A 20,852-nucleotide genomic window follows, 5' to 3' on the forward strand; every position below is an offset into this window, starting at 1 on the left:
TGCTTGAGATAGCGTATGGAGGTTGCGCTTTAGTTCAGGTGGGCGGTGGGCGGTGGCCATCGTTTGTCAGGGACCCATCGGCCGCTCAAAAAAATAATTATTCGGAAAAGCTAAACAGCGTGCGGCGTTTAGATTATTCCATCTCTGAGCTATTCATATCTTTTGGTGCGTGTGTGATGGTACAATTTTGTGTTGTATGCTGCGTGTGTGATGGCACAAAAATTATTTTGCTGTAAATGTGCACGCTCAATGAACAAATCCTTGGTGCGGCACCGAAAGTCCGAAAGGAACTTCCAACCGAGCTTAGAGGCGTTGAGCTGCAGTTGCAGTGTATTTTCTTCTTCAAAACTGTTATGGTCTGAGCTAACTCAAGTATCATAGATTTATTTTAGCTACGGAGTAGTAACTACTGGGTAACCAGGAGAATGATCACATAAATATGTGCAGGATGCACTGTTGTCGAGCGTGTGGATTCAGCATAGTATAGGCACCAAAAATGGAAATAAAAAAAAATGAACCATCGAGTAATCCTTTGTATCTTCCGACCAGGTCGGGCAGCAAATCATTACGACGGAACGGAGCACCCAAAACTGGAACGAGGTCCCTTGGTTGCCACATTACGGCTCGTGTCATCATCATCACTTGAACGCATCAAAGCAACGATGCAGACTAGATTAGACAAGTTATGAATTCATTTATCTATCTATCTCTGCTTCCATGTTATCCATCCACGGTTGCTTGGGCATCACAACTACAGTAGTAGCTAGGATATATACCGGGTAATGATAAGAGGCCAAAGAAAGAAGCAAATCAAAAGCCAAGGCGTGAGAGAGCATGCATGCCAACGCCATGCCCAGGACGAGGACGATGAGGCGTGCAAGCAGAAGCTGCAGCAGGGCCGGGAGAGTCATATGGGCATCATCGGCCATCTCCTCTGCTCTCCTCGCCATCCTTCTCGCTTCCACACACCTCGCCCCTTCTCCTTCCACCAATCCCCCATCACTACTAGACGGCCGGCGGAGGCACTGCGACGAGGAGGCCAAATGGGCGTCCAGCATCGCGTCCCGCCTCAACATCACCCAGATCCTGACCGTCGACCGCCACGGCTGCGGCAACTTCAGCAGCATCCAGAAAGCCATCGACGCCGTCCCCGACAACAACAACCACATCGGCACCCGGACACTAATCACCGTGGGCGCCGGGACCTTCCACGAGAAAGTCACGGTGTGGAGCAACAAGACGGGACTGACGATCCACGGCCGGGGCAACCTCAACAGCGTGGTGGCATGGGACGACACGGCCGGCACCACCGGCGGATGCACCCCGTGCAGCGCCACCTTCACGGTGCTGGCGGCCGGCTTCGTGGCGTACAACGTCACCTTCCGGAACGCGGCGCCGCCGGCCGGCCCTGGCGCCAGCGGCGGGCAGGCCGTGGCGCTGCGCGTGGCCGGCGACCAGGCCGCGTTCCACTGGTGTGGCTTCTACAGCGCCCAGGACACGCTGCTGGACGAGCAAGGGAGACATTTCTTCCGCGGCTGCTACGTGGAAGGGTCCATCGACTTCATCTTCGGCAACGGCCGGTCGCTCTACCTCGGCTGCACCATCAGCTCCGTCGCCGCCGCCGCAAGCGGCAGCAATGCCGGCGGGATCACGGGGAGCGTGACGGCGCAGGGGCGGCGGACGGAGGCGGAGAAGACTGGGTTCGCGTTCGTGCGGTGCAGCGTGGTGGGGACGGGGAGCGTGTGGCTGGGCAGGGCGTGGGGAGCTTATGCCACCGTGGTGTTCGCCGAGACGTACCTGGCCGGGATCGTGGCGCCGGAAGGGTGGAACGACTGGAACGACCCGGCGAGGCAGGGGTCGGTGATGTTCGGGGAGTACGAGAGCTCCGGCCCCGGGGCGAACAAGGACGGGAGGGTGGCGTACGCGCGGCAGCTGGACCGGCGGCAGGCCGCGCCTTTCATGGACGTCGACTACATCGACGGGGGGCAGTGGGCGCTGCCGCCGCTAGCACTGGCGGCGCCGCTCCTTGCTCTGCCGCACGGCGACGATTCGGATCGTGCATCAGGAGGACAAGTAATGTAGATCGTCGGGACAGGTTAAGAAGTTTTCTTACTGATTTTCTTATGCATCAGTAGTAACTGACTACTGAGTAGCATCATTCTGTCACCAAGAATTCACAGGAGAGAAAGATTTAGGAAACGTTTGCATAGCACCAGGGAATCGATGGAACTTGTGGAAATGGCATCTGTCTTGAAAATTCACCGGAGGAAGAAAAAGAAGTTCAAAAGCATAAAATGTGTACGCCAAAACTGTCTCTAAGAAATACCTACTTATCTTTGCAAAAAAAACTATTTAGGTTTAGAGGTGTCTCTAAACAATGCATCCGTGTTTTTGGCTACCTCTAAGTTTAGAGATGCCGAGCATTCATAGTCAGGCAAAAATGTCTCTAAGATAAGATCACTGACACCTTGTTTCTATTTTTATCATGAAACTTTGCAGTGTTTAGAGGCGGTTGTTGCCTCTAAAATGGGTCCCATTGTAAAGCAAATAATCATATAAAATCAGCATGCTCAATAAGTTTTGGCAAGAAAAAGAATGTCAGATGACGTCAAGAAAATGTGCTAACACCTACACACGAAAACTTTATTCTCTCGAGAAAAATTCAAAGGAGAAAGAAGTGCCAAGGATATTAAAAAACAGTGTGCCGACACCAAAGAAATGGATAAAACTAGAAAAATAGTGTTTTATCAAGAAAATTTTGGAAGAGAAAATATGCCAGGAGGGATAAATAAGTTTGCTAGCATCCACAAAATCGGTAAAACTAGAGGAAGAAAAATAAAGTCTCGGTGAAAAAGAGTGAGGACCACAAAAGGTATGCTAAGACGGAACACCCACACAATCAATAAAACCTAGGGAAAAAATGTTAACATCCGTGGAATCATTAAAAACTGGGAAATGTCTGGAAAATTTCACGGGAGTAAAAAAATGTACAAGGACATCCAAACACATATGCTAATGCCTGCGGAATTGGTAAGAAGTCCTATTGGAAAATGTTAAAGGAAATTATATTATAACCATACATTATCTTTCCAGCGAACCAGAAGCCTGGCAAAATCGAATCAAAGCGAGCCGAAACAACATTATTAGCTTTGCACCGAATTAAAAGGCACACGTGTGGCCAGACGAAAAAGGAGAGGAAAAAAAGGGGGTCTGCGAACAAAGGCGGCCTTTATTCATCCATTCATGGAGTTGTGATAGGCATCGATGACATGCGGCGAGCCCAGCCTTTCTTGTTCCTCTGGCTCGAGAGGTATATCCTGGATGGAGATTCCCGTTGCCATTTGCCATTGCCTTTGCCGTAGCCATTTGCTAAAGGGTTTTAAAAAGCAATATGGCATGGAATGGAAAGAGGAGATGGAGCCGCGCGCATATACCGCAGGAAGATGCCCCGCGCCCATCCATCACGAACTAACTTTGTGGATCGCTCGCTGTGTATATAAAAAGGCAGCAGCTTGGTAGCTCAGCTTCATCTCTCGTTCTCAACTAGCTGCGTCACACAGAAGACAGAACCCACCGCCGGCCCAACCCCATACGCATCATGGTTGCGGCGGCGCCTTTGCCGGGATGAGGCCGGCTGCGGTCGATCTGATCGATCGGCGGGCCGGCAGGGGGCTACTCTGAGACGCTTTGGCCTGGAGAATTGCAGATTCATTCAGGCAAGCAGTAGGAGCAGAGGTCACATATCTCCCTCTTTCTCTGTCTGGGTCTCTCCTACAGGGCAATTTCGAACCTTTGGCAAATGAATCACTTCGATGATGAGACAAGCAATTTAGCTAGGTTAATCATATACTGTATCTCTCCATGTGAGGATGATTTTAGTACAGGGTTATTCAATGTAGGAAAGGATATATACTGTCAGTTCTTGCTATTAGCTTTCAGCTGTCTTCGTTTTACTTCCTGTCGGCAAAGAGAATTTGTGGTTGCGGAACATGAATAATTGTTATGAGGCGTTCGTTCGTTCGATTCTGCGGTGATGATCAGTAATTCAGTATGTCCGCTTACTGTTAACAGGGATACTAATTGGTTGCAGTCTGGGGGTGACAAACATATTAGTACTAGCTTTTGCTTGATGTAACTAAAGAAGTAAAGAGGCTATTAACTTCTTGTTTTATGTACATGGATGCTTGCTTAGGCAGGCAACAATTACAAGAGATTGGGACTGGAGAACTGATACTGCTGTCGTCTGTCGCTACTGAAAACACGATGAATGGCTCTTAATTAGTTGGTCAGGCTCACTTTCACGCCTGCACCGGCCACTGTCGTCTGTCGCTAGTGAACACTGAACACCCAAGAGAAGAGTACTACTATAACAGAAATGAATATGCTCTTCGAATTCGAAAAGTCAGCCACGGGGAGGAAATGCCGGCCACCTGTTGCCGTCCACATCCTCCGCGGCGCCATCATCGGCATTGCCGAACACGAACTCCCCGCTCTTGGGCACCTCGTCATCATCGTCTCCCCCGCTACCACCTCGACCTTCTTCCTCCTGATCACTGCCAGCACCGGCGCCGCTTGTTGACAGCACGGGGATGTGGCCGTCGAGAAGCGACCCCTCATTGCGCCGGTGCAGCTTCCGGAAGAACGGCTGCGGCGAGGGCGAGGGCGAGACGCCGGGGGGGATCGGGCTCCCCGGCTGCAGCTGGTACGCCGCCTGCAAAAGCCCGCCGCAGCTCTGCTGCTCCGCCATGGACGTCGATGAGGCGAGGAAGCGAGCGAAGGGGACCTCGGGGGACGACGGGTTGGTGGTCGCGGCCAGGGCCAGGTGGAGGTCGGGCGCCGGGGGCGTGAGAGACGCGCTGGACGGCTCCGTGGTGAAGGCGGAGTAGAGCACCGGCGGGGAGACCAGCTGCTGGGGCCCGTGCGCGTAAGGTCCCACGGCGAAGATGGAGCGCGGCGACGGCGAGTTGATGCCGTGGCCGCCGAGTAGGAGCGCCGGCGGCGATGGCGCCTCCGAGTGGAGGAGGGACGTCGCGGGGGACGACGGCGGCGCGACGAAGGCGAAGACCGGCTGCGGCGCGTGGTGGACGCTGTAGGATGTGGCCGGCTGCGGGGAAGAGGAAGACGCGTCGTCGGCGATGCGCCGCGGGTGGACGTGAGGCGGCCGGAAGCACAGCTTCGCCTTCAGCCGCGACCACCATCGGATTTTCCTCTGCAGAACAAGGAGAACTTTTCGCTGTCAGTTTTACTGCCCTCCAGTGGTTTCAGTCAGTCACCTGATTTCTTTCAGTAATTCAGGCGTCTCAAGTCAACCAACCATGTGGCAGAAACTGTATTACCAGTGCACAGGCACAAGTTTTAATTTGCTCCCTAAGCTACCAAGTCACAACTCCATTTGGCATGTGCAGAATACTAACTAACTGGCATGCATGAACAAGTGTTCTTCCGGTCCCATCCGTCGCTACAACAATGATGGCGTTCGTGGAATATAATTAATATGTTGTTGGTACTACTGTAATTCGCAGTGTCATGGTGTGATCGATTGATTAATTTCACAGGTGGAGGAAAAGACTTTGGCGCCCAGGTAGATGTTGACCTGACTTAAAAAGGTTAACAAGACAAGTAAACTACGGATCGGATGGACACCGGTTTCACGTGCAGCTATGGGATCCTGAGGCTGAGAATGGATGACGCTTCCTGCATGCTTTCTCTTGTGGAAAATACAACCGGATACTACTGCGTGAGTACAGAGCACTCGCTGGTCGATGCAGAAGCTGCTGACCCGACCTTCCAAAGAAAAGCTGAACGGGGCGATGGATATGCTTCAGTTCGTATTTTGATTTTTGAGGCACAAACTCAGTTGGAACTAAACTCATGTGACGGAAATGCATGCATGGCATCAAATCGCAGGAGAGCAGGCACGCCGAACCGTTGACCAGACTGTCAATCCAAAAATGATGAATTAACCAAGCATCTTTAATCTGCATGAAGTCAGGCAGGGCAAGCAAACGCAGGAGGGCAGACGGGCAGAGCAAGAAAGGACAGTCGTATTGTACGAATTAGTCAGTTTATCTGAGCGAGCAGAGGCCAGGAGCAGTAGGAGTCTACTGCATCTATCAGCTTGACTTACCGTAGCAGCGGTGGCGTGGTCGTCGCGAAGAAGCTGCTGCTGCAGGTGGTTGTGGTGGCGGTGCAGGCCGGTGCTGCTCCGTGCGGCGGCGGCCAGGACGACGGCCGCCGCGTTCACCGTGTGCACGCTCTCATCCATCCTGTTGCATCCTCGTAGTTACTCTATGTCTCTTGTTTGTGAATTGTCAAGTACGGACGTACGCCCGGCCAGGTGAAGGAGCAGAGGACGACCTGTAAACAGAAAACAGAATTCCCCGTGATGGGAGTCAGGGTTGATAAGTTCGTTAGCCGAGGATCGGCCGGCAAACAACAAGGGGAAAACTAAGTCGATCGAGGGAAACTAAGCAGTGTGTTCACTGAGTGGCCTTAAAGGAAAAGGGCGGCCGGAGGAAGAAGAAGCAGAAGATGGAAGAAGAGGGGGAGTCAGTCAAGCACTGGAAGAAGAAGAAGGAGAAGAGAGGGGAGGAAGAGACGCGTTCTCTTGTCTTGTTTCAGGTCCTCCGTCTCCGTGTGAAGCGGGGCATCCGTCCATATCGGCCGGGCCGGCGGGCAAATGGTTTTCCTAATTCTTTAATTTTTTTCCCTTGTCGTGTTAATTAAAGGGGATTAATTTGGGAGCGGGGATAAAGTCAAGCCAAAGCTCGCTCGTGCACCCGCGATGCGACGCATGCTCCTCGCACTAGTCTGTCTTGAGGCCACGGCAGCGACGTGCACCACCATACAGCAGTTTCAGCACGCGCTATAACGTGTCGCATCGTGTCACCTAAATAAACCCCTTCCTCGCGGCCGTTCGTCCCAACGCACCGGTGAGCGAATGGCCCGCAACGAAGCCTCAGCTCAGCTCACACACTGACAGCGGAAGGAGCGCCAGGGCACGACACGTGTCAGTGCAGGGCCCTCCAAACGTGTTTAGGACAATTCGGCTGCGCACTCGGTACTCCATCTTTGGCCAGTGGGCAGTGGTACGATAATAAAGTGAGTCTGACTCGTTCTGATTCCAGCCCAGTCCCATGCCAATGCGTGTGGTGACCTAGTCAACCATTCCGTCACCTGCTGCTTCCTCTTTTTCTTACGGATTCCTTTTGCTTTCTACTAGTTCTTGTTCTAAATCTAGCTACACTACAGTATGTGATTGCTGAGCGATTTTTTCATGTCCGTAAGTGTTTACACGATTCGGTTGGTCTGACTGGACACTTACTTCAGTTGGGTTGGCAAGCATGCATGCAAGACGCAGCATAAGTTCACACATCACCTTCAGAGAGTGACTACATGTCCGCATGCACATTAATAACATCATCTGGATCCAGTACAGGGATTTTACTATCCATTGCCAATACATACTATAACATGAACATATGCCACTGCCCGGTACAGTGGCAGAATATATATTTGCTCCAACATAACATTAACACAACACAAATACTTTTTTACATGATTGATGCTGATGGATACCAACTCGGCCAACAATCTGCACCAACCTCCAACACCTGATCACCAGCAAGACAATACAAACCCCCGTCTCATTTCATCTCTGCTTCATAGAGGGAGCTAATTAAGCACCCTGGCCATGACAGTTCTTAAGTAACCACACCACTGTGGTGACTCATACAGTCAGTCACACCTGCCTACTAGGGACAGGCCGAGATTGATTTACATGTACACCGGAGTAGCTAGCTAAAAAGATTCACCGTCCACACTTTTCGTCATCATCTTCCTAATTACCACACTTAATTTTCGTCATCATCATCACCATCATACTTTTTACATTCACCGTAGTACCTTTTGTTGGATTACCCATGGGCGACGGGGCTCCCACCGACAATCATGCCGCCTTTCATCTGACCAAGTGGCTCACCCACGCTGCCGCAACTTATCTTCTGAAATAGAGGAGCATGGCAAAGTTAAGCACAGTTTTTTTCTCTCCATGTTTTCATCGAAGGGTTGAACAATACTGTATAGTTTTTTTTGCTGTCGTTTTTTTTACTGTATTTCTTTTACTGCCTTCACCACACAGAAGATTATCAATCATAAAGCTCGAATGATCATTCGTCCACAATCAGTGACATCGCTGCTGCTGAATTCCTTGTGCAATTTTTTTCGACCAAAGTAGCAAAAGCTCCCCAATTTCATTGCTGAAATCGTCCAACACACATACTCATCACACTCAGGTTCAGGATTATTCCCAAGTATGATGTATGGTAATAAGTGTAACATCAACCAGCAAGGTAAAAAGTTGCTCATGATTATTGCCAAGTACTATGACGCTGGCATAGAGGACTAGTCACTACAGTTACTGATTCAGCACCAACAGTTTACTGTCATTTCAACGTGTAGGTGTGGGGCTTTCTTGTTCAATGTTAACAGTTTTTTCCCCAATAAAATCAACCTAGAGCCTAATACTGCACACTCCCACAAAATTGAATTTGGTCAAATTAACGAGCTCTATCAAGATGAATGTAGCAAGAATATCATCGAATTAATGTGTCGCAACATCAGAAAAATAAGATGAAAGGGTACCTTACCTCGCTGTGGACATCGAATTCAAGCCTGAGCTGTTGAAGCTGCAGTTTCTCACGCTGCCCCAGAATTGCCAGTCCTACAACCGTGGCAGCAACAAAGATGACACGGAAGGTGAGAGATTCTCTGGCATTGTTGCGCAGAAATGAGAATGTCTTCTTCCACCATGCTTGTGCAGCTTCACGGGGCATTCTCGGAGCAATTCTAGGAGAAGAAGAAACAGCCACCGGAACATGAGAAGCAGTCTCGACAATCGCAGCAGCAGCAGCAGCAGCAGCAGCAGAAACATGAGGAGCTGATGTGCCGCGAATATCTGAATAAGCAGCTGCTGCATGTGCATCAGCAGAGCAGAAGATTTCGGTTTGCCTTTCCTCTCCGGCTAAACTGAAATTGCCATCATCCAAGGTGTTTGACCTGGAATCTGAACGTGCCAGGCTATCATCCAGCTGCTCCCTCTCGCAGTTCTCTGGGCAGAGCATGTCGAGATGAGTATCATCATCCACCATCGCATTCGTATCCACAGCAGGAGGGGTGGATTCTTCTTGGCGTCCATTAAGCTGGGCAAGTGCTTCCACGGCTTCTGACCAGTTGAAGTGCTGCGACATGAAGATTGCAGGAGGGGGAGGAGGAGGAGGATTAGAAAGCTCCCCTGTTTTGTGGGCGTCGAGGAGGAGTACTGGCGAGATCGGTCCTGGAGCAGCGGCATAGGTGGATGCGGTGAGCGACACGAGCTCCCAGTTGTCGGCGTCGGCCATTTTCTTGCAGACTGTATTCCTTTGTTACTTTCTGTCAGTGGATATAGAAGCAGAGGAGGCGTTGTCAGGAGAGGAAAACAGAAGAAGCAAGCAAAGTTGAGGCGAGAATGAGATACCATGGACGATGAGCTCACGTTACCTGCAGCGATCGGCCGATGAATCCAGGAGGCGATTGGTTTGAGGAGGAAGAAGTCGCTCGCTTGGGAGCGAAGCAAAGCGAAGAAATGCTCAAGGAGAGAAGGGGAAGGGAAGAAGAAGCGGATAGGGATGCTTTGCTTGCGTGGGCAGCTTGCCCAAACTTATTACACTCTCCGACCAGACAGGCACATGTCACTGCTGCCAAGTGGCCCCACGGTCATTTCCTGTCTCTTTCTTTTATCTCTCTCGAAAAATACGGAGAGTTTAGAATCGGTTCGTCTCTGACGGCTTCAAATGCTTTGTCGCTCTCAACTTGCACCCAAGAAAACAATATACTTTATCGCCACTTTTTTCCCTTGGAAGAAAATAGAAGCAGCCACCGTTGCAAGTCGGACTAGAGAAGGAATGCACACTGCCTACTTGATTGACTAGATTCATTCACCAGCGCATGGCACATCGATTCTCCTTCACAAATATCTAGCGAGATAGAGGAGTACACAAGATCAACATGTAAATTAACAATTATTATTTCGATATGATGCCACACCGAAGTTTTCAACTCTCGCTAGATCGCGCATTCGATCATACCCGATAATCAATTCATAGCACAAAAGAGAAAGAAGAAGGAAAAAGAAATCGAAATTCATAGCCACGACGGACAGGCAAGGCGATGAGAGAAGAGAGACGACTTCTGCATGATGGGAAGCTTCAGATCGATCCACAGGGCAGGTGCCTAGTAGTCATCGTCGCCGCCGTAGTCGCCGTAGCCGCCGCCGTAGGAGTCCTCCTCCACCTTCTCGGCGACGCGCTCCTCGAACTTGTTCTCTACGTAGCTCGCCCCGCCGGCCAGCGCGAGCCCACCCAGCACGCCCGCCGCCGCCCCCACCGCGATCCCGGTCCCCATCCCCATCCCCTTCTTCTTGTTCGGGTCAGCCGCCGTCGACGTCGCGCCGTACGCCGCAGGAGCAGCCGCCGCGCCGTACGCCGGCTGGGGCGCAGATCCATACGCCGCGCCGTAAGCCGGCGGAGCCGCACCGTACGCCGGCTGAGGCGGCGCGGCGCCGTAGGCCGGATACCCTGACGGAGGCGCCGCCGCGTACGGCTGTGGCGGCGCGCCGCCGCCGTAGCCGCCATAGCCGCCAGATGGAGGAGCCGGAGCGGCGTAGGGGTCACGGGAGGCCGGGTACCCGGCGGGGGCAGGGTAGCCAGGGTTAGGGTCGTAGTACCGGGAGGGCTCCTTGACGGCGACGCGGACGTCGAGGCGGCCCTGGGGCCGGCCCGAGGGCCGCTTGAGGCGGAGGTTGCGTGAGGCGCGGCCCCCGATGCCGGCGTCGTCGACGACGTCGCGGAGCGGGAGGCGGGCGGAGCCGACGAGCGGCTTGGTGCCCTCGGCGGCGTTGGCGTGGACGACGTCGATGTAGAGGACCGCGTCCTGGATGCGGCTGGTGGGGGGCAGCGGGACGACGACCTTCTCGTCCCAGGCAGGGTTCTCGCCGTTGTCGAGGTCGACGCGGGTGGAGCACTTGGCACCGCCGTCGATCCAGAGCACCGCGTAGGGCTTCAGGTCGCCGTTGCGCCAGTTGACGTTCTTCAGGTCCTTGGCCGATCCCACCGTCAGCTCCACCTCGTAGCGGGAGCCCATCCTCGAAGCCGCTCTGCTAGCTCTCCTTCTTCTTCTCCGGTGGTGATGTGTTTGATTGGGTTGGGTTTATGGCCTGAAGAGCCCGGCGGAGGACAACGGCATAAATAGGGAGGAGAAGGTTCTGGAAAGAGTGCTCGGGGTTGGAAGGTATTTACGACGTTATTGCCATTTGCGCGGCGCGGCTTGGGCACGCATCCACTGGGGGCGGCGGCGGCGCCGGTGGTGGGTGGGCGTTACGAGTGCTGACTGACTGAAAACCTGGGTCCACACGCACGCCACTCTGTTTCGTTGCGTAGTGAGTTCATCGAGCTACAGGATACCATGCGTGCCGTTGGGTCAATGGTCGTCGTCTTCTTCTTCTCTCTTTGGTCTTCATGCCTGCGTATGCACCACAAGTGGCAATCGATTCAATCCGGCGGTTGCAGCAGAGATCTGGTCGATTTCAACCAAACCTAGGCATTTGCGATGTTCTGGAATCTGGAGGGTTAAACACTGGCTGTCAAACATTAGTCGCGTGCTTTTGCTTAGAGGCGAAGGGAAAAGAAAAAAAAAAAGGAAGGAAACAGGGACGCGCAGGGACTGTGGACTTCCAAAGTTGACCGCCGTCGCATCGCAAACGCCGAATCTGGTCCTTGCATTCACCATCACCACGAGGAGCAGTCTGTTTCTGACCGCCTACTTGTTTATCTTTTTTTGTGTACACAAAATCCAGTCTAAAATCACTGGCTAAATTATGGACTCGTTTAATTTTGACCAGCTCAGAGGATACTATTTGCTCTCCTGCTTTTTTTTCGAGAATCGGGTACGAGTATTTGCTTCACCTTGCAGCTTGCCGGAGTGCAGAACCAAAGCACCACCGCAACGGAAAACGACATGACAGTATGACACAGCACCTCTTTTTTTAGAGAGAGAGGAGAAACAGCAACCTCTTTTTTTTTTGAGGGAAACACACGGCTCCTGGGCTCTTTTGCTTTCACAGACTGGCCCGTACCAACACCACATATAAACAGGCCGGCCTGGTTCCGGCCCAGCATCGACTTCCTTCACTTCGATTGGACAAGTAGGCCTACCAGCTGCTTCGTCGAGTACGGTAAAAAAAAGCTGCTTGGTCGATTTCATACGGCCCAGTTAGTTAACCTTTCTTCCATGCATGCATCGATCCATGCATGGGCTGATTGTGCATGTCAGCATGAGCACGCAGCTTGCTCGCCGCTGATTTGCCGGGTGCCGATCGAGATGAATACACATACTGGACCACACCATTTGCTGATCATAGTATATTGCACTACTTGTCATCACATATATTAAGTTTGAGTGTTTGACTTAGTACTTCATGGCAAGTATTTAGGAACGAAAAGAATACACTGATGCGACACACTACATATGCGGGTACCTCGGCAGATCTTGTTTGTGTGTTCTTTTTTTTTTAAAGGGTGTGTTCCATTTTGAAAACAAAGCCCCTGATCAAACTAAACTTAAGAAGCCAGGCGTGAGGCGTCTGCATAGATGAAAAAAATTATATATGCATGGATATGCTAGTTTTCCATATACTCAGCATGCAGTACACAGCAATATGCCAATATATGCTAGCTAGCCATAACGTATTTGTGATTCAAGCTACCTACACGTGCTACTGAAAGTATATTTGAGATTTAGTCGACTCCTGTAAATATAAAATTCACGGTCTGCCATGAGCAAGCATGCATGTATGGCATTTACGACTTCCACACTACACCATCCGTCCCATAATTCTTGTCTCAAATTTGCCTAAAAATGAATGTATCTATTTCTAAAAACAAAGTATAATTAAATACATGTAATATTTCGACAAGAACTATGAGACGGAGCGAGTACTTAACGATCGATCTTTGTAATGCATGTGTGGATCACTAAATATGTATTAGCGTCCGGGGTTTCTAAACATTCTTTTTCATCATTTGGATGCATCACCGGCATTAACTTCCTCCGTTCCTAAATATAAAATGGTTTATCCAGCTTTGTCCTAACTTTATTAAAGAGTTTGACTAATTTTTAGAAAAATCTAACATTAATTACAGTATTAAATTAATTTTATTAAATTCACTATGATGTATATGTTCATACCATACTTATTTGATACTCCAGAGTATTGTAGATGTTAGTATATTTTTATAAACATGATCTAAGAAATTTGACTCTCAAGGCAAAGCTACAACATTTTATAGTTAAGACTTCTAGTTTCTCACATCTCAATTTTTCCTTTTGAGCGGAGTTTCAGATATCTTAATTGTATGGTTCTACGGACAAGTTTAGTTTACAGTGACAACGTTGAGTATACATTGATAGTATAATTTTGACGGCACTTTTGACTATATTATAGAATCTGTTAAGGATTTAGTCTCAAACTGCAATGTACCTATATGGCAGCCCTACATAAATGGCTGTAAAAAAAACTCATTTTCTTTTCGTTTGAGAAGTCAAGTTAATGCTCTGTTCATTCTTGTAAGCCAATCTAACATCGATTGCTGAAGAACTATATACTGTATATTTGTTGTTCAAAATGCTGCGCCTCACAACTTGATGCGTGAAAGACAAATCAGAGAAATGGACAGAAAACATGACTAATAATGAACATATAGGTGAGATAAATTGAGATCAGAAGGATCACAGAGCACATATGTGCAAATTATTTACTGATAAATCCGTGACAAAAGATTGGCTAGTCTAACAACTAAGTTGCATATTTGTAGAAATCGATAGGCAGGAATTAGAGAATCTACACCAGATTATTCCACGATACAAGGTAGAGTAGATATATTCACCATTCATTCCCCTCCGGAATAAACAAAAAAACACCTCAGAGACAGATGAGATCGTTTTAACCTGAACTTAATTTGTGAACGAGGATACATGCAATCAGACGTATACTAATATTAATCAAGAGTCATACATTTAGAGACCTTAATTTTACCATACTAGCTACTACGAAGTGGTACTATAACTGATGATGCTGATTTGATTTGATTTGATTTGAGACCAAGTTAAGCAAGATTCTAATTAACAGCTGCTGCTGCTGCTAGATGGAAATATGCAAGCCCCTTAATTATTTGCAGGATGGAGTCTCGAGGAGGGAGCTCGATCTCTCTCCTTCGATGGATCGGTCGATCGATGGATGCTCGGAAACGTCGACACATGGACGGCTCCTGTTCCCGTCCATCCTCCCAACGCTAGTAGGGCGGCCGTGCATGCTGCGGCGCCCATGCATTTATCCCCTGCTCCGCCGCCGCCTGCGCATGCCCGCCGCCTCCCCCCGGCATCAGGCTCGCCGGCAGGCCATACATACTCATCCCCGCCGAGTGATCCCCCATCATCATCGGCGGAACACCAGGAGCCATCTGCCCAGTACTACCCGGCACGCCCCTTCCAGCTAATTCATGCCGATCCTCCTCAGCTTCGTCATCCAGAGGCAACCTCTCATAAGTCGCGTTAGCAAAAGTGGACGCGATCACCATGACAGGCCCCGCCGCGGTGAGCGTGCCGACGACGCTGCCCCCGACCACCTGCCCCTGCCCTCCGGCAAGGTAGACAGTCAGCCCCGTGGACCCCGGCGGTGAGGGCCCGGGGAGGAAGGTGCCCGTGAGGGAGAGGATCTCGAACCTGCCCCGGAGCGCCACCACGGCGCCGCCGGGGGCCGCCGGCTGCCGCAGCGCGACGTCGGCCACGGCGCCGGCCCCGCTGAGCACGCACACCCCGCGCTGCCTGCGGCGGGAGAAGTGCGCGATGGAGTCCGCGATGTCGGCGCCGGAGGACACTTCCATGACGTGGCTGCGCAGCGCGTTCGGGCTGTCCCGGGTCACGAAGATTGGGGGCTTGGGTTTGTTCTTGGACCCCGGGGGACGGCCTCGCGGGCGCCGGTTCGCGGGGACGACGACAGCGCCTTCCTTGGGCTCCGGATCGTCGTCGTGGCCGCTGATTCCGCCGCCGCTGTGCTCCCCGTCGGCCTGCTTGGCCGCCATGGTTGTTGTGGCCGCCGGGTTGGGGTTGTTGTTGCTGGAGCTGGAGAGGCTTATTGGTGGCGGCGGCGGCGCCTCCGCGGACAGCGGGAGGCCCAGCCGCCCTTCGTCCCACCACCTGTTGTTGTTGGCCAGCTTCGAATTCGATCTCTACCTCCTAACCTAGCTTAATCAGTGCTTGCTTCAATTCCTTCTTCCTTCTCGATGGGTTCTTCTGAGTTCTTGCACGTACAGACCAGTTAGTTACCTGTAATTTGCAGCAAGATAGCTTGTTACTAGAGACTAATTAGTTTGCTTCAATTCTTGCCCTGCAAATCCATGGGATCATCTCTAGCGTGAGGAAAGTTAGAAGAGCGCGATAGATAAAGAAACATCTGTGTTTACACAGGCATATTCATTGATTTATGAAGAATTCTGTGGCCGGCCGGCCGGGACTGAATAAATAGGGATTACTACTCATCTACTAGAAAGGAATCATTTTGAAAGACAATAAGTACCTCGCGCTCAATCGATCGCCCACGGGTAGAGGAAGCAAGGTCGATCTATAGATCGATTAGGCCTTATTACCGATCCAGGAAGAAGATCCCGACTAGCCAGCTCCTCCTCTCAATCGATCTCTCCTTAATTTCTTGCTGCTTGTTTCTCTTTTTCCTTTCTTCTTTTCTTGGTCTACATGCGATGCTACTGCCTGCTGAGGCAGCTAGCTCAGTGTCATATATAGGAAGAGAGATGGAGGAGGAAGACTTGCTTGTTGGTGCCTAGCTTTGTCATGGAGGGGAGGGAGTGCATGAGGTGTGTTGATGGGTACATTCTAGTTGTACTTGTTCTACACCTGCTCCTAGCTTAGCAGGCTCACTAGATGTATGTATGTATATATCTTACTATGTATGCGTATACATGACATTATTTTTCTCCTTAAAAAATTTTAGGCTCGATCGGCTCACCCTCTTGAACTGGTTTACCTATATTTTACAACGGGTAAGTACGTGGTGGGGAGTGCAACTTCGAGATAGAAAAATAGTAGTCATATAAGCATTTCTTAACTTGTATGCATGCATGGACCACTGGTGCCAAATTTCTTTTTAACAAACAATGCTGTGTATTTTAGCAGCCTCTCTAACATTTGAGAACTCATAAAATAGGTCATTGGAATCAAATGGGGATTGACATATTACACCAACCCAACCAACCAGTCAGTCTATGCAAAATACTGTCATGCATACTTTTCAACGCCATTGCATGGGAGATTGAAATGCCTGTAATACGAACAATCAATAACTGGTGTGCTGTTGGCGAGGTCATGTTATCTTCTACTCCCTCCGTCCCATATTACAAATATGTAGACGTTTTTTAGGCATAGATGCATCCATATTTGGACAAATTGAGACAAATAATATTGGACGGAGGGAGTAGTTTCTTTTAATTAATCGCATGAAGATGGACTAGCTAGAAGGGGCAGGAGGGAGGGTGTTTGGAGATTAGGGCTCCTTGTGCATATGCAGTGCATTTTGTCGCACCACGTATGTGTATAGTACTACAGGCAGGGACCAATCATTTGAGCGAAAAGTGATGATATATGTAAGAGAGTTTGGGACGATAGGAAAATTGAGCGAAAACGGACAACACTAAGCGCTATCATATTTGTTTTTTGTATTTTTAGGCATAAGCAGAAACGAATACGGAACCCTCACTTACGCAAGCAGTACATATTGTCGGAAACAAACAAACTTCTGGGGGCGTAGAGCGTCGGAGGGGTGGAGGAGAAAAAAAAATATGAATGTTGTCCTACCGGCAAAGACAATGCACTAGTTGGTGATTGGTGTGGCGGCACCATGGGTTTGGGAGTAGGGACACCATAGAGGCATGAAGAATGTAGGGCCATGCATGAGGGGGTGCGAATGGAATTTGGGAGAGGCATTAGGTATTTTGGTTTAACATGTGGGTTGACCTGGACCGACTTGGATTCGGGCAAACTAGAGTACTAAACTTGCTACATTATGTGATACGGAGTATATGAAAAGTCCACACGTATGGATCCTTTTCCATTAGTGTTGTGCGGGAAAACATTGTTCCATTCTCATTTTTGTTCCCCAATGGAATTCTATTTAGCAAAATTCGTCCCTCTTCTGTATTTTCTCTTTCTTTCCATTCTTCTGCGGGACAAATAGAAAGATTTTGCTTCATTTCTGTCCTACTCCACTACATGAGTATTTTCATGGGTTGAATGACCAAAGCGAGCTTGACAAGTAAGGGCTCTTTGATTCGCAAAATTTCAAAAACACAGTAATAGGAAAATTTGAATGTCATGGCATGTTGAATCCTATGAAAATTCAAAATACAGGAATGTGTTGTAGAAGTTGTTTGATTGCACCACAAGAAAAATTGTAGGATTTGCTTAAAGAATTATGTGCTACTCATTGTTGTCATAGAGACAAAGAAAATTTTCCATGAGGTTCCTTTGGGATTGCATGCAAAATAGTCCATAGGAAATATTCCTATGATTTCAAATCCTGCAAATCAAACAAGCTAAGGAAAAATTCCTTAGAAATACCAAATTTCCTATGAAATTTCTTTGATTAAAGGGGCCCTAAGTTGGGTGTCTGCGAGTAATTCAGAAAAAACAAAATGAGATGACGGGAGGGTTGTATAAATTAGTGGATCAACGCTCGCTCTTCTCGTCTTTGAAAGGGAGGGTTTGACTCGGTCTCGCTATACCGTTTTGCTGTCTTCCCTCTTTAATTAGCTTGAATTTGTACCTCAAGATCTTGACCTGTGCACTTAGCAGAAAAGAAACCAATTGATCTTGATAGTCTACTACAGAAGTACTCCTTTCGTTTCATAATTCTTGTCGAAATATTACATGTATCTATACTCATTTTAGGAATATATACATCTATTTTTAGACAAATTTGAGACAAGAATTATGAAACGGAGGTAGTATAAAGCAAGTCTTGAGAGCTATGTTACGGGGACATGAGCTCTTACGAGCGATGTTACAGGAACATGCATCTAGCTTTAGTCCCCTGTTAATAATTAGGAGTATATCAAAAGCTACTACTCTGTACTAATCCGTAGTATAACTCCATTTGGCTAAAATAACTAATGGTGGTCCTAAAGCACGCACAAGTTGCCAATTAGTTGTACTAATGTGTACACCGATCGATCCACTACGTGCTGACCCGACTACTACACTAATCAAAGATGATCCCGGCCGTCATCGTCAGGGCGTGCTTTGTTTAGAGCAAACTTTGGTCCTTAACTCGACACGCGTACTCAGCACGCACACATGCTAAACTAAAAGCAGCGCCAGCTTGCTGGAAATTAAACAACAGCTTACGGATCCTTGCTTGTCGTTACACGTTGCCTGGCTTTGTTGCTCCATGTATGGTGACGTTTTAGCGTCATGGGAGTTAATATTCGTAGTGAAGTCGCTGGATTACGGCGCGATGGGTGACGACGGTAATGCGTGTGGGTGGGCGGCCTGTCGAAGCTAAATTTCTGCTTACTACTTCCGTTCCGAAACAAGTGACGTGTATTGCCGAAGAAGTACGTGGAATGTGTACGTCTGTCGACTGTCTAGCATTGTGTCGTGACCATGTCGATCGATGATTTGCTTCTTCTTTTTGAGCGAATGATTTGCTTTTTATTTTTGAGAAAGAGCGAATGATTTGCTGGTGCCTTCGGCTAGATTAAGGACAGTTGGACTCAGTTGAATGGGCTGGGTTAGTTATTTACAACTGTTGAATGGACTTTGTTTTTGAGAATAACAGATGGGCCATTGGTTGGACTCAGTTAAATGGGCTGGGTGGGTTATTTACAACAGTTGAATGGGCTGGGTGGTTAGATAGGCTATCTATTGAACTCGAAAGACGAGTGCCCTAAACACCACCTAGGCCGGCCCAGGCCCACTAAAACCCGTGCTGGGTCCCCTTCCAAAAACCCTAAACCCCTCTCCTTTTATCTCCCCCACGCAGCCGCCGTCTCCAATCCATCCCCCCTCTCCTCCTCCTCCTGCCCGCCTCTGTTCGTCGCCAACACCGGCAGCAAGCCGCAGCACCACCACCCAAGGTACGGTCTCCTCGATCTTGCTTTCCTCTGTGCGTTTTATGGACGAATGATTCGATTGGGACGCGAAATCTGAGCACATATCGAAGGCTTTCTAGGCGTCTTTTATCCAGGCCTATTGAGCTCAATGTTTGTGCCAAATCAATGCTCTGTTCATCTCCTCGCCATATGATCTCCAGCAGTGCTACCCTGGAGACCTTGCAAGGATGATGAACACATTCCCAACCATTTTTTTTCGTTTCCATCAGTTATTCTATCTCTTGCTAGTGTTGATAGATCCAGCAATTTGTTCCAGGAGAACGAAACCCATCTTTGAAGCAATGGCGAAGAACCCCAAGGTATTCTTCGACATCCTGATCGGCAAGGCCAAGGCGGGCCGCGTGGTGATGGAGCTGTACGCGGACAAGGTGCCCAAGACGGCGGACAACTTCCGGTTCCTCTGCACGGGCGAGAAGGGCCTGGGCAAGAGCGGCAAGCCGCTGCACTACAAGGGCTCGGCGTTCCACCGCATCATCCCGGGCTTCATGTGCCAGGGCGGCGACTTCACCCGCGGCAACGGCACCGGCGGCGAGTCCGTCTACGGCGCCAAGTTCGCCGACGAGAACTTCGCGCTGCGCCACACGGGGCCCGGCGTGCTCTCCATGGCCAACGCGGGCCCCCACACCAACGGGTCCCAGTTCTTCATCTGCACCGCGGCCACGCCCTGGCTCGACGGCAAGCACGTCGTCTTTGGGCAGGTCGTGGACGGCTACGGCGTCGTGCAGAAGATGGAGGCCGTCGGCTCCGGGGACGGCAAAACGGCGGAGCAGGTCGTCATCGAGGACTGCGGCCAGATCGCCGACGAGTAGTTTAGGGCGTGCTTTGTATTGAATTAAATTAAATAAGTTTGCAGATCGAATTCCAAGGTGTTTGATGCTAGTATTACTTGGTTGAATTACCTTGTTGAAATTTTCTGTAGAAACAGTTGGTAGGTAGTATATCAAGTTCACACGCTAATTTAAGGCTGATGATGTTGTTCGGATGGCTAAATGTTAATATTTGCTGCCTTCTGAGGCCTTTGTTTGCGGCCTCTGTTTTGTTGCGGTTTATCTTCTTCTTTGGCAGCTGTAAGCCTGTAACAGAAAGATGGCGAGAGCGTATATCTATTTTGAAACCTTAGTTATCTCGATTGTCTTTCTACCTACGGTACTCTTATAAAGCAATGATAATAATGTTTTCTCTTAAACTGAATCTGAAGCTGGATCCCTGCACGCCTTGGCGCGTGCATTGCATTTTGAATTAGGCAGTGCAGCTCATAATTGTCATTGCTGGCACCACAGACTTGTCCCCTAGGCTTGGACTTTGTTTGCGGCGTACTTTTGAAAATAGAGTTAAGCTTAATGGCAAAAGTCAGCATTTTTTTTTAGGCCAAAAGTCAGCATTTTAGGACTACATGGAACAATGGAAACACCAAGCACAACAGAAGCGAAAGCCTCATCTAGCAAATCTCCATCTTCATCATTTGCTTGAGAGAAAGTGAGAAACATTGGATTATCCATTGAAGGTGGGCATGAGAAGCGTTGTAACCTCGCGCTAGCGTTCGGACTCGGGACTAGGGAGTAATTGGGACAAGGCTTT

At 49.5% G+C, this 20,852-nt stretch overlaps 6 protein-coding genes across 10 annotated transcripts; 2 read left to right on the forward strand and 4 right to left on the reverse strand.

The window, feature by feature from the left end:
* Positions 1–135: 135 nt before the first annotated feature.
* Positions 136–4,023, forward strand: LOC100829331 (probable pectinesterase 15). The gene has a single exon (XM_003576837.4). It carries the CDS (start codon positions 835–837, stop codon positions 2,080–2,082), a length of 1,248 nt encoding a protein of 415 aa, XP_003576885.2. The 5' UTR covers positions 136–834; the 3' UTR covers positions 2,083–4,023.
* A 109-nt stretch (positions 4,024–4,132) lies between these two features.
* On the reverse strand, positions 4,133–6,644 carry LOC100829635 (uncharacterized protein At1g76660). Its single transcript, XM_003576838.4, has 2 exons — positions 6,128–6,644; positions 4,133–5,209 (listed from the first exon to the last, which is right to left on the reverse strand). The coding sequence occupies exons 1-2, from the start codon at positions 6,263–6,265 to the stop codon at positions 4,403–4,405; spliced, it is 945 nt and encodes a 314-aa protein (XP_003576886.1). The 5' UTR covers positions 6,266–6,644; the 3' UTR covers positions 4,133–4,402.
* A 735-nt stretch (positions 6,645–7,379) lies between these two features.
* LOC100833745 (ATG8-interacting protein 1) lies at positions 7,380–9,698 on the reverse strand. 5 transcript variants are annotated; one of them, XM_010240247.3, is made up of 3 exons: positions 9,538–9,698; positions 8,649–9,429; positions 7,380–8,000 (listed from the first exon to the last, which is right to left on the reverse strand). In XM_010240247.3, exons 2-3 carry the CDS (start codon positions 9,396–9,398, stop codon positions 7,917–7,919), a joined length of 834 nt encoding a protein of 277 aa, XP_010238549.1. In that variant the 5' UTR covers positions 9,399–9,429; positions 9,538–9,698; the 3' UTR covers positions 7,380–7,916. The 5 variants fall into 5 exon arrangements, with proteins under 5 accessions (XP_010238549.1, XP_003578698.1, XP_010238551.1 ...); XM_003578650.4 differs by having other exon boundaries at positions 7,380–8,003; XM_010240249.3 differs by having other exon boundaries at positions 8,644–9,429.
* Positions 9,699–9,985: 287 nt separating this feature from the next.
* Positions 9,986–11,276, reverse strand: LOC100834056 (protein SRC2). Its single transcript, XM_003578651.4, has one exon. It carries the CDS (start codon positions 11,176–11,178, stop codon positions 10,270–10,272), a length of 909 nt encoding a protein of 302 aa, XP_003578699.1. The 5' UTR covers positions 11,179–11,276; the 3' UTR covers positions 9,986–10,269.
* Positions 11,277–13,954: 2,678 nt separating this feature from the next.
* Positions 13,955–16,001, reverse strand: LOC100829943 (AT-hook motif nuclear-localized protein 19). Its single transcript, XM_003576839.2, has 2 exons — positions 15,668–16,001; positions 13,955–15,417 (listed from the first exon to the last, which is right to left on the reverse strand). The coding sequence occupies exon 2, from the start codon at positions 15,171–15,173 to the stop codon at positions 14,385–14,387; it is 789 nt and encodes a 262-aa protein (XP_003576887.1). The 5' UTR covers positions 15,174–15,417; positions 15,668–16,001; the 3' UTR covers positions 13,955–14,384.
* A 3,128-nt stretch (positions 16,002–19,129) lies between these two features.
* LOC100834362 (peptidyl-prolyl cis-trans isomerase CYP19-3) lies at positions 19,130–20,397 on the forward strand. Its single transcript, XM_003578652.4, has 2 exons — positions 19,130–19,238; positions 19,531–20,397. The coding sequence occupies exon 2, from the start codon at positions 19,556–19,558 to the stop codon at positions 20,081–20,083; it is 528 nt and encodes a 175-aa protein (XP_003578700.1). The 5' UTR covers positions 19,130–19,238; positions 19,531–19,555; the 3' UTR covers positions 20,084–20,397.
* The last annotated feature ends 455 nt before the right edge of the window (positions 20,398–20,852 follow it).

The sequence above is a fragment of the Brachypodium distachyon genome, chromosome 4 (assembly GCF_000005505.3).
Source record: "Brachypodium distachyon strain Bd21 chromosome 4, Brachypodium_distachyon_v3.0, whole genome shotgun sequence".
Classification (NCBI taxonomy): Eukaryota; Viridiplantae; Streptophyta; class Magnoliopsida; order Poales; family Poaceae; genus Brachypodium; species Brachypodium distachyon.